Source organism: Amblyraja radiata, chromosome 19 (assembly GCF_010909765.2).
Source record: "Amblyraja radiata isolate CabotCenter1 chromosome 19, sAmbRad1.1.pri, whole genome shotgun sequence".
Classification (NCBI taxonomy): domain Eukaryota; kingdom Metazoa; phylum Chordata; class Chondrichthyes; order Rajiformes; family Rajidae; genus Amblyraja; species Amblyraja radiata.
Genome location: NC_045974.1, coordinates 8696981 through 8713160, shown reverse-complemented (window position 1 = coordinate 8713160; position 16180 = coordinate 8696981). Strand labels below are relative to the sequence as shown.

General features: G+C 46.1%; 1 protein-coding gene across 5 annotated transcripts in view; it reads right to left on the bottom strand.

Annotated features, from left to right (window-relative positions):
- ptprz1 (protein tyrosine phosphatase receptor type Z1) overlaps positions 1-16180 on the bottom strand; it is a 193041-nt gene that overhangs the window by 11377 nt on the left and 165484 nt on the right. For all 5 annotated transcript variants that reach the window (XM_033037615.1, XM_033037614.1, XM_033037616.1 and 2 more), the window contains 6 exons: positions 15764-15899; positions 13721-13867; positions 11807-11900; positions 5521-5594; positions 3960-4088; positions 1999-2133 (listed from right to left, as the gene is read on the bottom strand). In XM_033037615.1, the coding sequence (XP_032893506.1) occupies positions 1999-2133; positions 3960-4088; positions 5521-5594; positions 11807-11900; positions 13721-13867; positions 15764-15899 (715 nt within the window). The remainder of the gene's footprint in view (positions 1-1998; positions 2134-3959; positions 4089-5520; positions 5595-11806; positions 11901-13720; positions 13868-15763; positions 15900-16180) is intronic.

The window sequence follows — 16180 nt, the reverse complement described above, 5'->3', positions numbered from 1 at the left end:
GTTACTCCAGCATTTTGTGTCTACCTTCGATTTAAACCAGCATCTGCAGCTCTTTCTCACACATTAAGCAGAGTGGGGAGGTCGAGCTGTAGAGGTGGATGTGGGGTGGGCTGAGGGATATGTGGAAGGGATCGAGAGAAGAAGATGGTTGTTAGTCAGTGATATAAGCAATCGCAATTTATCTGATATTTCAGATACAAATCCTTCTCTATGATTGAAAAGGCTTAACGGATGCATGGTATGAAGGAACTGAAGGGGGGGTGGGACAGACCATGACAAACGGAGCTGGAACGTACAGGAAGGAACTACAGATGACCATTTATGCTGGGATGGAACAAAGAAGGACCCAGTGTGGGGGGACTGCCGTGAGGGAGGGGGAAGAACATTGGGTCTGCAAGCAAAGAATTTCACTGTGACTTGTCACAGGTGACAATAAAGGTGGCGCAGCGGTAGAGTTGCTGCCTTACAGCGAATCCAGCGCCGGAGACCCGGGTTCGATCCCGACTACGGGTGCTGTCTGTACGGAGTTTGTACGTTCTCCCCGTGACCTGCTTGGGTTTTCTCCGAGATCTTCGGTTTCCTCCCACATTCCAAAGACATAACGGTTTGTAGGTTAATTGGCTTGGTAAATGTAAAAATTGCCCCTAGTGTGTGTAGGATAGTGTTAGTGTGCAGGGATCGACGGTCGGCGCAAACCCGGTGGGCCGAAGGGCCTGTTTCAGCTCTGTATCTCCAAACTAAACCAATAAAGTCTTGATTGATTGATTGATTCAATCATGCCAAAGATGGACACAAAGTGTTGGAGTAACTCAGTGGGTCAGGCAGCATCTCTGGAGAAAAAGGAGGTTTCGGGTCGGAAGACTTCTTCAGACTTAGATCTGTAACTTGTTCTGGTGAGACGTTAGGAAATGGCTGGAGATGTTCACACTGCATCAATGTAGCACAGGTGTTGCAAAGAATTGTCACGGAGACAGCCAGGGGAAAGGGGAGCATAAAAGGCTGCAAAACTGCTCGTTGCCCCAGCAACCCAGGATTTTTCTGTTATGAGAAAAAAAATCAAAAGCTGGGGCAAGAATGCTAACCACCCGAAATGATCAAAAATATCTCTTTAAATGTGACGGTGACTTGGTACAGATGTGATCACCACTGTGAAAGAGTGTGGCTTGTGTTCAAAGATGAATTAGATTCCAGCACAGAAAGTAACAAGAGTCCCTTGACCCCATGTTAGTGTCAATCAGTACTTCTTAAACTATTTCAGTGTCATTCACACATGAGTCTTGATCACAAAATTTCATTCATCCTTGACTACATTTTCTTATGTTTTTTTGGTAATTTTCCTCATTCTCCCTTGTGTATAATTGTATATATAATTTATTTTGTGACATGAGCAAAAAACATAAATTAACTCATTCACTCCAAAATAATTCCATTCACCCATGGGTGAACCATTTTAAGAAGCACTGCTCTAAATCATGTATGTTAACCATGTGTTGGGAAGAACTGCAGATGCTGGTGTAAACCGAAGATAGACACAAAAGGCCGGAGTAACTCAGCAGGATAGGCAGCATCTCTGGAGCGAAGGAATGGGTGATATCTTTATATTGAATCTTCATGTATTGTCTTTCCGCTGACTGGTTAGCACGCTACAAAAGCTTTTCACTGTACCTTGGTACACGTGACAATAAACTAAACTGAAAGTGAAGACTGCCTTCTCCCCATATCCGCTGACTCTGCTTCATTGCAGTAAAATTCATTGAAGATGGACAACAAAAAAGCTGGAGTAATATGCCCCTGTCCCACTTAGGAAACCTGAATGGAAACCTCTGGAGACTTTGCGCCCCACCCAAGGTTTCCGTGCGGTTCCCGGAGGTTGCAGGTGGTTGCAGGTAGTGGAAGCAGGTAGGGAAACTGACAGGGGCATTACGCAGCGGGTCAGGCAGCATCTCTGGAGAAAAAGGTCAGGTGACGTTTTAAATTTATAATTTGTTTTTCTTTTACCTGCGTTGCTTCCAGGATGAAATCGTGGATGATGAGCTGCTCTTCGTTTGAAAGACACAAGTTGCTCTCCCCGATCAGGCTCACAGTAAATGCTTCATAGTTCATCGGCACATCTTTCTTCGGCCAATACGTGGTCTGAAGAGCAATTAAGGAGACATTTATGTAAATATCCCAATCATCCAATTCTACAATTATCATGAAGGAAATATGCATACCTTCACTCAGGTGCTAAGGTGATTCTGGGGAAGACTCACCTGAGCCAAAACGCAAAGTGTTGGTGGATGTCAGTGCGTCGGGCAGCGTCTGTGGAGGGAATGGACAGACGACGTTTCGTGCCGGGACCCTTCTTCAGATGCTGCCCGACCCACTGTGAGTTCCTCCAGCACTTTGTGTGTTTTCCTGCATCTGAAAATTCTTCTGTCTCGAATGGTTTTGGCTAGCAACGGCAAATGAGTCGGGTACGAGGAACCTGTGACCACCAGGTTCAAGAATAACTTCTTCCCAGCAACTATCATGCTCTTGAACATCACACAACACTAACCTCAGCAACAATTAACTGTAGATCTTTGGTTGCACTATGGACTTTGGTTTTTGGCACAATTATGGCGCCTAGCATTACTATTTGTTTGATTTTTTAAAAACTATTATAATATTTTTAACTCAGTGTTTTGCATTTATAGCCTGTTAATCTGCTGCAAGTATGAATTCCATTGTTCTGTTATTGGTACATATGACAATTAATACATTCTTGGCACTTATTACCTGTTGACTATCTGAATGCAATAGAAAAGTAACGAATATTACTCTGGCCACCAGAACTAAACGTCATTCAGAACAACAACTATTTCGCAGGGATAACTTCCGACTTCTATGACTTGAGGGCCTGAGCTACACGGAGAGGTTGGGCAAGCTAGGACTTTATTTCTGGGAGTTTAGGTGGCCGAGGGGACACCAATGGAGGTGTATAAGATCATAAGGGCAATAGATAGGGTGAATGCACAGTCTTTTACTCATGGTAGGGGAATCAAAAACCAGAGGCCAATAGACAATAGGTGCAGGAGTAGGCCATTCGGCCCTTCGAGCCAGCACAGCCATTCAACATGATCATGGCTGATCATCCCCAATCAGTTACCCGTTCCTGCCTTCTCTCCATATCCCCTGACTCCACTATCTTTAAGAGCTCTAACTCTTTCTTGAAAGCATCCAGAGAATTGGCCTCCAGAGAATTCCATAGAATCACAACCCTCTGGGTGAAAATGTTTTTCCTCATCTCCGTTCTAAATGGCTCACCCCTAATTCTTAAACTGTGGCCCCTGCTTCTGGATTCCCCCAACATCGGGAACATATTTCCTGCCTCTAGCGTGTCTGATCCCTTAATAATCTCATATGTTTCAATAAGATTCCCTCTCATCCTTATAAATTCCAGAATATACAAGTTGAGATGGGCAACTTAAATAATTTGAGATGGACAACCTTTTCACTCAGAAGGCCTTGGGTACATGGAACAAGCTAGCTGAGGAGGTAATTGAGGCAGATACTATAACAACATTTCATAGACATTTGGACAGGTACATGGACGGCAAAGGTTTAGAGGGATATGGGCCAAATGTGCGCAAATGGGACAGGTCTAGATGGGACATCTTGGTTGGCACGAATGAGTTGGGCCGAAGGGTCTGGTGCCGTGCTCTGTGACTCTTAGCCATGCTTTGCACCATGTACACAGCTGAATCCAATTCCTTCATTGTGCCAGTGGTCTCGAAACTAATTGATATGCATGTTAATAACAGTGGTATTTGTACAGCTGGATCTGGTAATGGATAGGAAAGGTTTTAGAGGGAAATGGGCCAAATGTGAGGAAATGGGACTAGCTTAGATGGGGCATCTTGTACGGCATGAATGAGATGAATGAAGCATTAGAGTTAACCATTAAAATAGCATCGTGTTATATAAAGATACCATACCAGTCCTTGGTTGTCTGGCAGCATGACGATAATTTGAGTATTGTAGTCCCATATCATCCGCCAGAAGTCCTTTGTAGTGTGTGCCAGCGGGTGTTGAGTAACGATGAACTCATCAATTCGATGAAATCCCTGAAATGAAATACCAAGAGTGAAACAAAGTGATACAGCGCAGAAACAGCCCCATCGGCCCTCTGCGTCCGCGCCGACCAGCGATCCACTTTTCTGCACACACTAGGGATCATTTTACAATTTTACCAAAGCCAATTAACCTACAAACCTGTACGTCTTCGCAGTGTGGGAGCACCCTGAGAAAACGCAAACAGGTCACAGGGAGAACGTACAAACTGTGTACAGACAGCACCCGTAGTCAGGATCGAACCCGGGTCCCTGGCGCTGACAGGCAGCAACTCTACCGCTGCGCCTCCATGCCCGTGTAACTGGGGCATGTTGGATAGCATGGGTAAGTCGGGCCAAAGGGCCTGTTTCCATGCTGCATGAATCTATGAGGCTGGAACGTTGAAATTTAAAAAACTGTTGGAAACTCTAAGTGGTTTTGCAGCACGAATGGAAAGAGAAACAGATTTAACGTTTCAGCTCCAAGGCCCCTTGTCAAAACTGTTTGAATATTAGAGCGCCTCAAATAAATATGATGGATGGAGCATCTGTGGCTGGGTTATTTTCACATCATCAACAACAACAACAACAGAGTATAGAAGTTGGGAGGTCATGTTGCAGTTGTACAAGACGTTGGTGAGACCGCATTTGGAATGTTGTGTTCAGTTCCGGGCACCATGTTCTAGGAAAGATATTGTCAAGCTTGAAAGGGTTCGGAGAAGATTTACGAGGATGTTGCCAGGACTAGAGGGTGTGAGCTGTAGGGAGAGGTTGAGTATGCTGGGTCTCTATTCCTTGGAGCGCAGGAGGATGAGGGGTGATCTTATAGAGGTGTACAAAATCATGAGAGGAATAGATCGGGTAGATGCACAGAGTCTCTTGCCCAGAGTATGGGGGAATCGATGACCAGAGGACACAGGTTCAAGGTGAAGGGGAAAAGATTTAATAGGAATCTGAGGGGTAATTTTTTCACACAAAGGGTGGTGGGTGTATGGAACAAGCTGCCAGATGAGGTAGTTTGGCTGACACTATCTCAATGTTTAAGAAACAGTTAGACAGGTACATGGATAGGACAGGTTTGGAGGGATATGGACCAAGCGCCGGCAGGTGAGACTAGTGTAGCTGGGACATGTTGGCCGGTGTGGGCAAGTTGGGCCAAAGGGCCTGTTTCCAAACTGTATCACTCTATGCCAGAGAGCAGTGCTGAACTACTAGCTACCTTTTGATGATGCTCGGAATATACTTGATCGGACTTTCCTTGCACTAAACGTTATTCCTTTATCATGTATCTGTACACTGTAAATGGGTCGAATTTAATTATGCATTGTCTTTCTGATGACTGGTTAGCATGCAACAAAAGCTTTACACTGTACCTTTACTTTACACGTGACAATAAACCAAACTGAACTGAATTGAAACCTGCACATGCTGCTATCAAGATGCTTACCGAAACATATGATGCATTGATGTAATCAGAGCCCTCGACGGTCAGTGTGGCAAGTCCAACTCTTGATCGTTCCACTGGAACAAAAGACAAACATAGGTTACACAGATGGGAAATAGCATTGGGGTGGACCAGCTCCTTGAAAAGACCAAGGAGTCCAATGTCACATCACAGCCTGGTTCGGCAACTTGAACACCCAGGAACAAAGAAGATTGCACAAAGTGGTGAACGCTGCCCAGTCCATTACAAGTACGGACCTCCCCACCATCGATGGGATTTACCGTAGTCGCTGCCTCAAAAAGGCAGCCAGCATCATCAGAGACCCACAGCACCCCAGCCATCGGGAAGCAGGTACAGGAGCCTGAAAACTGTAACGTCCAGTTACAGGAGCAGCCTCCTCCCTACAGCCATCAGGCTATTAAACACTGCAACCCCCAAATAAGTTCTGAACCTCATAGATTTGGGAGGCATTATATTTGTCTTTGCCCTATTATTATTTGTTTATATGTGTGGTTATATGTGTGCGCTCGCATATGTGCATGTGTATATAATAATAATAATACATTTTATTTATGGGCGCCTTTCAAGAGTCTCAAGGACACCTTACAAAAATTGAGCATGTATAGGAAAAACATGTAAGGGGAATGAAATAAATAGTAGAGACATGACTAGTACACAAAGTAAAGACAGAATTCAATACAAAACACAGCATGAGGCAATTAATGCACAGATGAAAAGGGACGGGGACGTGGGGCTAAGGATAGGCAGAGGTGAAGAGATGGGTCTTGAGGCGGGACTGGAAGATGGGGAGGGACACGGAATTGCGGATCAGTTGGGGGAGGGAGTTCCAGAGCCTGGGAGCTGCCCTGGAGAAGGCTCTGTCCCCAAAACTGCGGAGGTTGGACTTGTGGATGGAGAGGAGACCGGCTGATGTGGATCTGAGGGACCGTGAGGGTTGGTAGGGGGAGAGGAGGTCAATGAGATATGTGGGGGCCAGATGGTGGAGGGCTTTGTAGGTGAGGACCAGGATTTTGTAGGTGATCCGGTGGGAGATGGGAAGCCAGTGAAGTTTTTTGAGGACTGGAGTGATGTGATGCCAGGATTTGGTGTGGGTGATGAGTCGGGCGGCTGCGTTCTGGACCAGTTGGAGTCGGTTGATGTAGGTGGAGCTGATGCCAAGGAGAAGTGAGTTGCAATAGTCCAGTCGGGAGGAGATGAAGGCATGGATGAGTCTTTCAGCAGCAGGCGGAGTGAGAGAGGGTCTGAGTTTGGCGATGTTGCGGAGATGAAAGAAGGAGGTTTTAATGACATGGCGGATGTGAGGCTCAAGGGAGAGGGTGGAATCAAAGATCACGCCAAGGTTGCGGGCCTGGGGAGATGGGGAGACAGTGGTGCCGTCGATGGTGAGAGTGGGGTTATTGATTTTGCTGAGTGTGGCTTTGGAGCCTATGAGGAGGAATTCTGTCTTATCGCTGTTGAGTTTGAGGAAATTATGTTGCATCCAGGTTTTTATAGCTGACAAACAGGAGTTGATATGGGAGAGGGGGGGGTTGTGGGGGGATTTGGTGCCAAGGTAAATCTGGGTGTCATCAGCGTAACAGTGGAAGTCCAGATTGAAGTGGCGGAGTATCTGACCAAGGGGGAGGATGTAGATGATGAAGAGGAGGGGGCCGAGTACGGAGCCTTGGGGAACGCCTTGAGTGACTGCGGCTGTAGCAGAGGTGTGGTTGTGGAGAGAGATGAAGTGGGATCTGTTGGAAAGGTAGGAACGGAGCCAGCTGAGTGCAGAGCCTTCAATGCCGAGGTCCTTGAGTCTGGTGAGCAGGATGTTATGGTTCACTGTATCGAAGGCTGCGCTCAGGTCGAGGAGGATGAGGATGTTGAGGGAACCAGTGTCAGCAGAGGTGAGGAGGTCGTTGAGGACTTTGAGGAGAGCAGTTTCTGTGCTATGGAGGGGGCGAAAGCCAGATTGGAGGGGTTCAAGTAGGTTATACGCAAGGAGGTGGGAATGAAGTTGCGACGCAACGATACGCTCCAGGGTTTTTGAAAGGAAGGGGAGGTTTGAGATTGGGCGGTAGTTAATGAGAGAGGAGGGATCAAGACCAGGTTTCTTTAGGATTGGTGTAACGGCAGCAGTTTTGAAAGCGGAGGGGACAATTCCTTGGGACAATGTATGCGTGTGTGTGTGTGTGTGGGCTGTGTGTATATATATCTCCTTCTCTCGGGAGATGTTGCCTGTCCCACTGAGTTACCCCAGCATTTTGTGTCTACCTTTGATTTAAACCAACATCTGCAGTTCTTTCCTATATATACATACATACATACATACATCATACATGCATATACTATATATATAATTTCAGCCACCCTAATCTGTGCCAGCCAGCGATCACCCATATACACTAATTCAATCCTACTACACACTAGGAACAATTTACAGAAGCCAATTAATCTACAAACCTGCATGTTTTTTTAGAATGTGGGAGGAAACAGGAGCACCCAGAGAAAACCCACACGGTCACAGGGAGAACATGCAAACTCCAGACAGAGAGCACTCGTAGTCAGGATTGAACCTGGGTCTTTAGCACTGTAAGGCAGCAACTCTACCACTGTGCTGCCCTAAAGGTCCTTAACCCCGGCTAAATCCACCTTAAAGTGCACACCTTCATCAGACCTCCTCTCAGCACTGCCTGCTCTGGAGAGAACAACTCCAGTTACATCTGTCTAATCTTACAGCTAATATCCTGCAGCTCTGAAACCAGGTTGTGGAGGATCTAATGCATCGTTACCTGAATTGACTGCCGTTCTTCAGAAGCAACTATTATTTTACAAAGTTCAACAAACCTCTCCGTCTTTGTCCTTTCTCCTCCCTTTCTTCACAAAATCAGGGTTTTATATTTGTTAACTGCTCTCTCAAGATGTTCCACGACTTTCAAAGATAGGTTCCCCTTTGTTCTACCTTCCTGCATATTCCTAGCGAGCTGTGCCATTCAGTACATGATGAACCACTCTTTTCCAATTGTCCCTGAACTTGAAAGCATTATCTAAAAATATTACCAGCTTGATATCTGTTGCTTACGTTCCTTGAATCTGCCATGGTTTATTTATACGTAGGAAGGAACTGCAGATGCTGGTGTAAACCGAAAGTAGACACAAAATGCTGGAGTAACTCAGCGGGACAGGCAGCATCCCTGGAGAGACCCTGAATGGGTGACGAAGAAGGGTCTCGACCCGAAACGTCGCCCATTCCAACTCTCCAGAGATGTTGCCTGACCCGCTGAGTTACTCCAGCTTTTTGTGTCTCTCATGGTATATTTACCCACACCTCAGTCATGCTTCCATAGCTATTGCGCCTTCCTCTGCTTACAATGTTCGAGCAGATGAGATCAGCTTCTCTACTGATATCAGCGTAGCAAAGACTTGGAATCGAGCCTTCGAAGATGCAAATCCTTCTCCACTGTTGCCATTAGAATTGCATTAAGATCATGCGATGCTGACTTGGCAATGGGATGACTTATCCATAGGTTTTTATTATTAAAATATAACCTTTGAATACTGATAAGATTCGCTCTCTTCCTTTCTAAAGGCAATGGGGATTCCTGATAAATCTCCCCTCAACTTGGGCGGCACAGTGACGCAGCTGGTAGAGTTGCTGCCTCACAGCGTCATATTCATAAGTGATAGGAGTAAAATTATGCCATTCGGCCCATCAAGTCCTCGCCACCATTCGATCATGGCTGATTTATCTCTCTCTCCTAACCCTATTCTGCTCCCTTCTCCATGTCACCTCTGACACCCGTACTAATCAAGAATCTATCTTGCTTTCTATATCTATGGCAAAGAATTCCACAGATTCACCAACCTCTGACTAAATAAATTCTTTCTCATCTTACATTCCTAAAAGAATGTCCTTTAATTCTAAGGCTGTGACCTCGAGTCCTAGACTCTCCCACTAGTGGAAACATCCTCTCCACATCCACTCTTTCCAGGCCTTTCAGAGCGAAAATGTGTGGATTTGTAAGTTAATTGGCCCCTGTAAATTGCCCCTAGTGTGTAAAGGAATGGATGCAAAAGTGGGCTTAAAAAAAACTAGTCTGGACTCATTGGGCTGAAGCTATATATCAATTAGTGAATCTTTCAAAAACTGTCACTAAAAGTGTGCTAGTACTCCACAAATTTCAGAGATTGTGAGTTCACAAAATACCAAAGGCAACTGCGAACTTGAATACCTTTTAAAAAGTTTTTAGACTTTAGAGCTACAGCATAGAAACAGGCCCTTCAGCCCATTGAGTCCATGATCACCCCATACACTAGCACTATCCTGCACACTAGGGACAATTTACAATTTACAGAAACCAATTAACCTACAAACCTGTACACCTTAGGCGTGTAGGTGGAAACCGGAGCACCCGGAGAAAAACGCATATGGTCACAGGGAGAACATACAAACACCACACAGACAGGAGCCATAGTCAGGATTGCACCCAAGTCTCTGGTGCTGTGAGGCAGCAACTCTACCGTTACGCCATTGTGCTGCCCCCTAATCCTGAAATAAAAATCTGTAGACAGTAGTAGGCCCCCCTCGGTCATGACTGACCATGGGTGATGCATCCTGGTCAGATGCAAGCCTGGGCGATGTCATATGGAGGACAAGCCTGGGCGATGTCATATGGAGGACAGGCTGTTGCCCATGCAGCACGTCCCCCCTCTCCACGTCGCTGATCGATCCAAAGGAACAGCAGGGCCGTTACAGTTTGGCACCAGCGCCGTCGCAGGAGCTGCCAGAGCGAGGTTGTAGACAACGACGAACTCCCTTAAGGGCCCCGACTCCGGATTTTCTTGAGGTTTACTCCTGGAGCCTTTGCCATGACTGGATATGGCCACAAGGCAGTGGAGGTTTTAAATCAGAGTTTTCCCTCTCCTAGATGGACTGCCTTCCCAGGCTGACGAGCCCCATCTGCCCGAGACTCGTGAGGGCGGGAGCGTCTACCTTCCCGTGCTGGACTATAGCACCTGCCCACTGCCTAATCTGTAGACACTATTAATGACCATAAAGCCGTCAGAAAACAAGTTGGGTTATCAATTATTTTGCTAAGAAAACCTGAGGAACCGACTCGGTCTAGTCTATGTAGAAACATCTCTGAAGAAAGGTCCTGACCCAAAACGTCACCCATCCTTTTTCTCCAGAGATGCTGCCTGATCCACTGAGTTACTTAGCACATTGTGTCGATCTGCAGTCTTGTCTACATTTGATTCCAATTCCACACTAAGATGGTTCACCCGTAACTAATCTGGGTAGTGCCATCCAGTCTTGCCAAACCGCTACTTGGCATTAACAAAGGCAGGACACTACAAAAGACTAATGATCAAACAATGTCAATGATGACCAAAACAGAAACCATGTAGTGAAAGCTGCACCTGCAACACATTCAAGCCCCTTAACAGTCATTCAATTCCCAATTTAGCATTACATTATCTAAAAATGAAGCCATGGTATTTGTTGAGCATAGGAATAGTCCCTTCAGTCTGAAGAAGGGTCTCGCCCGAAACGTTGCCTATTTCCTTCGCTCCATAGATGCTGCCTCACCCGCTGAGTTTCTCCAGCATTTTTGTCTACCTTCGATTTTCCAGCATCTGTAGTTCCTTCTTAAACCTTCAGTCCATGTTGCCCATGCCGAATTTGCAATTGTTTTAACTCGTGGAAATGATTTGTTTTGTGGAAGGCTCAAATTTAACACAGAGGAGAATGTGGGTGATGCTCAACCACTGAAATATTCCTCGGCATAGAGTCCTAACTCGCCCATGCCGACCCAGACGCCCATCCATGCAATCTCACTTGCTCAACACGTTCATAAGGTCATAAGTGATAGGAGCAGAATTAGGCCATCTGGCCCATCAAGTCATGCCTGATCTAACTCTTCAACCTCAACCCCATTCTTCTGCCTTCTCCCCATAACCTCTGACACCCGTGCTAATCAAGAATCTATTTATCTCTGCCTTAAAAATATCCATTGACTTGACCTCCACAGCCTTCTGCGGCAATGAATTCCACAGATTCACTACCCTCCGACTAAAGAAATTCCTCCTCATCTCCTTCCTATAGGAACGTCCTTTTATTCTGAGGCTGTGGCCTCTGGTCCTAGACTCTCCCACGAGTGGAAACATCCTCTCCACATCCACTCTCTCCACTGGCACGTTATTGGCAAACCTCCTTAAGTGTAAGTAGCGAACAACTGTATAAGCCACAAATAAGCATCAACACTGTCAAATGTTTGATCTTGAAGCCTACCTGGAATAATGGAGGAATTTCTATTCTTGTCTCTATTGCACTGCTTCAGCGCTGCAGAATAATCACACTGCTTGGCATGAGGTTGACTCACCAGCTGTGGAGAGGAAGAGAGAGAAACTCAAGAGTCCACATATATCCTTAACACAGCATAAAATGGGTATGGAGCCACACACAGCGAGAAGAGTCAAGAGAGAGAGTTTTATTGTCACATGTCCCAAACTGAATAATAAAATTCTTACTCGCAGCGGCACAACAGAATATGTAAACATAGTACTGTGTATACAATATAATAAACATTTTCAAGAGAGAGTTAGATTTAGCTCTTAGGGTTAAAGGAATCAAGGGATATTGAGGAAAAGCAGGAACGAGGTACTGATTTTAGATGGTAGACAAAAATGCTGGAGAAACACAGCGGGTGAGACAGCATCTATGGAGCAAAGGAAATAGGCAACGTTTCGGGTCGAAACCCTTCTTCAGACTGATGTGAGGGTGGGATGGCGGGAAGAAGAAAGGAAGAGGAGGAGATAGTGGGTGGAGAGAGAGCTGAGAACAGCCATAATCATATTGAATGGTGATGCTGGCTCGAAGGGCCGAATGATCTACTCCTATAACTATTTTTCTATGTTCTATGTTTCTAAAATGTTCAGAATAAATATATGTGTATGGATGTACGTATATACGTGTGTGTGCATGTCTGTGTGTGTCTGTCTGTGCGTGTGTGTCTGTGTGTGTGTGTGTGTGTGTCTGTGTATGTATGTATAAATGTGTATCTATATATATATATATATATGTGTATCTCTCTCACTATATATGATATATGCGCGCGTGTCTATTAAAATATATATACATCTTCACACACACATAAAACTCACTTGGTCAGGCAGCATCTGTGGAGAAGATTGATAGGCAGCGTTTGATTTGGCTCCCTTCGACAGATAATGCCTGAGTGTGAGGAAGGGTCCCACTGAGTTACTCCAGCACTTTGTGTTTTGCTCAAGGATCCAGCATCTGCAGTTCCTTTTAACTCGATCAAAGGTTAAATATTGGCCAGGCCATTAGTGCCACGGAAATTATTTACCTCAACAATCCCTATTCAACTTCACATTAAACTGAGCAAATTGAAGAAAAACACAAAATGCTGGAGTAACTCGGCGGGATAGGCAGCATCTCTGGATATAATGAATGGGTGACGTTTTGGGTCGAGACCCTTCTTCAGACCAAGAGTCAGGGGAGAGGGAGGCACAGAGATATGGAAGGGTAAGGTGTAAAAATGAGATATCAAAGGGACGAAGTTCAAGGAAAATGTAGAGCAGATCATTGTTGCTCGGGGAAGGTGACAACGAGGCATACTAAGTAATGTATCGGTAATCAAGAGGACAGTCAGACTGGTCGTAGAATTAGGATGGGGAGGGATGGAGAGAATCATAGAGTCATAGATATAGTGTGGAAACGTCCTTCGGCCCAACTTACCCACACCGGCCAACATGTCCCAGCTACTCTAGTCCCACCTGCCTGCGCTTGGTCCATATCCCTCCAAACTTGTCCTATCCATGTGCCTGTCTAACTTTTTGTTAAACGTTGGGATAGCCCCAGTCTCAACTACCTCCTCTGGCAGCTTGTTCCATACACCCACCACCCTTTGTGTGAAAAGTTACCCCACAGATTCCTATTAAATCCTTCCCCCTTCACCTTGAACCTATGTCTGCTGGTCCTCGATTCCCCTACTCTGGGCAAGAGACTCTGCATCTACCCGATCTATTCCTTTCATGATCTTATACACCTCTATAAGATCACCTCTCATCCTCCTGCGCTCCAAGGAATAGAGACCCAGCCTGCTCAACCTCTCTCTGTAGCTCACAGAGGCAAAGCAAGGGTCTCAAGATGAATATTGTGTGAAGAATTTAAGAGCCTCACCTTGAATTGTTTCTCCAGTTTTGTTTTTCCCAATGGTCCTGGTGTCAGAAGAGCATTTACGTAGGCGTGCAAATGGTTGGCAGGGACTTCAGTGTCCTTATTAAGGATGGCTTCCACTAGGGCATCATGTATGAAGATGTACTGCTCCTGTTGGGAACCATATGAGACATGGGACTCCCACGTTAGACACGGAACTGCATAATTGGCTCTAGGGATTAGCTTGCAATCACACCAAGTGTTAGATACACTGAATGGTTTCTGCACAGGATCAAACCGGCAAATGAAGTATTTGTTCAATACAATACGATACGATAGAACTTTATTTATCCCAGGAGGAAAGTTCCTCTGGCAAATAATCATAAAACACAACAAGATACAAGGAACAAGAAATTAAAGTAACGAGTGGAACGTCCAGGATTGGGGGGGTGTAAAGATTGGTGGGGAGGGGGGGGGGAAGAGGGGGGAGGGGGAGAGAGGGGGGGAAAGGGGGGGAGGGGAGAGGGGTGGAAGAGGGGGGAGGGGAGCGGGGGGTGGGGACAGCAGGGGGAGAGGGGGGGGGGGGGAGGGGGGATGGGGGGGAGGGGGGGGAAAGGGTGGGGGGGGGAGGGGAGCAGAGCCATTCAATCATGGGTGGTCTGCCCTTCCCTCTCAACCCCTTTCTCCTGCCAGCAATGGAATGGTTGTTCAGTAATGGTGACCTTTAGCCAAGCACATCTTGCCAGAATGCAGACACAAGGTGTTGGAGTAACACAGCGGGTCAGGCAGCATCTCTGGAGAACATGGATGGGTGACGTTTTGGGTCGGGACCCTTCGGAAGTTATACAAATGCAGATTTGTTTACATACAGGATGGTGGGTGACCAGGGAGAACTTCCAGTATGACCTTGGGAAGAAACCTAACCTGCATCCCAGAAAGAGATAAACGGATGGTTCTGGGCGACTACTGTGCCAGAATAGGAACGGCAAGGGTCACGATCCGAAACATCACCAATTCCTTTTCTCCAGAGATGCTGCCTGACCCGCTGAGTTACTCCAGCATTTTGTGTCTGCATTCTGGCAAGATGTGCTTGGCTAAAGGTCACCATTACTGTACAACCTTTCCTGACACGTTTCTTTCATCAACCTTGTTTTCTTTCTGGAGCTTGGACGGCCTGTATCTCTCCAGGCAAACTTGCCCAATTTGGCATTGCAATTCAAAGCTTCTATATTCAAAGAAAATCACTTTTTTTTATTTATTTATTTTTTTTTAATTTTTATTATGAAACTACTTTTATTCAAAAAATAAACATAAACATAGAGTATTAACACAATCAAAGACTGCCTATGCTGACAGTTTACAAACAAATGATCGTCAAATTAATAACATCAACGTCAACTGGACCCACGAATGGCCGTTGAAGGTCGAGTGTTCCGTTTATCAACAAAACACTCGACCTTCAACGGCGACCAGTATTCATGGAAAGCCTCCAAAGTCCCCATGGACACCACGTGTTCCCTCTTAACACTTAAACAAAATTATCAAATTAAAATATTAACATTCTTATCGATAATATATTCAACCTCCTGTGGTGACCAGCGTGCACAGAAGACCTCCACAGTCCCCATGGACACTGCGTGTTCCTTTTCTAGGGACACGCGAGCACGGACGTAACCCCGGAAAAGGGGCAGGCAGGCGACCGGTGTGCGGCCATCGACTGCCCGCTGCCTGGACCCGCGAATGGCCATCTTGGCCAGGCCCAGGAGCAGACCGACAGGGAGACCCACTCCTCCCTCCCATCCTTCCCCCCTCTGCAACGGGTGCCCATAAATTAATAGTGTTGGACTAAAATGTAGCCAAAATTTGAGGAGCAGCCCTTTCAGATACTCGAACAGTGGCTGCAACCTCTCACACTCTATGTACACATGGAACACGGTCTCTACCTCACCGCAGAAATGACAAGCAGGGGAAGAGTCCGTGAACCGGCTCAAATACCTATTACAGGCCACGGCTTGTAAAAAAATTACTTGGGAGTAGAACTTGTTCCAAGCGGGGCCGTTTTCTTACCTCTGTTTGCACTAAGTAGTTCCTTTGTGTTCTGATGTGTTTGAGCAACCCCAGTACGTTGACAGTGCCTTTCTGTTTGATCTGCTGCAACATGCTGTCTATTAAAATGTATGTGCCAGTCCTTCCAACACCAGCACTGTGAGAGAATGGATAGAGAACAACAAAAGCCATCAACTTAACAAATGCCTCAAACCTTCACTGACTCCATCTACGCAGCATCAAATGATCTGCTAAGAGATGATGGCGCGGCCCGGTGGCGCCGCGGTAGACACCCGACTTCGATCACGACCAGGGGAACTGTCTGCACGGAGTTTGCACGTTCTCCCCGTGACTGCGTGGGTTTTCTCCGAGGGCTTTGGTTTCCTCCCACACTCCAAAGACTGGCAGGATGTGCTTGGACACTACAGGTTTGCAGGT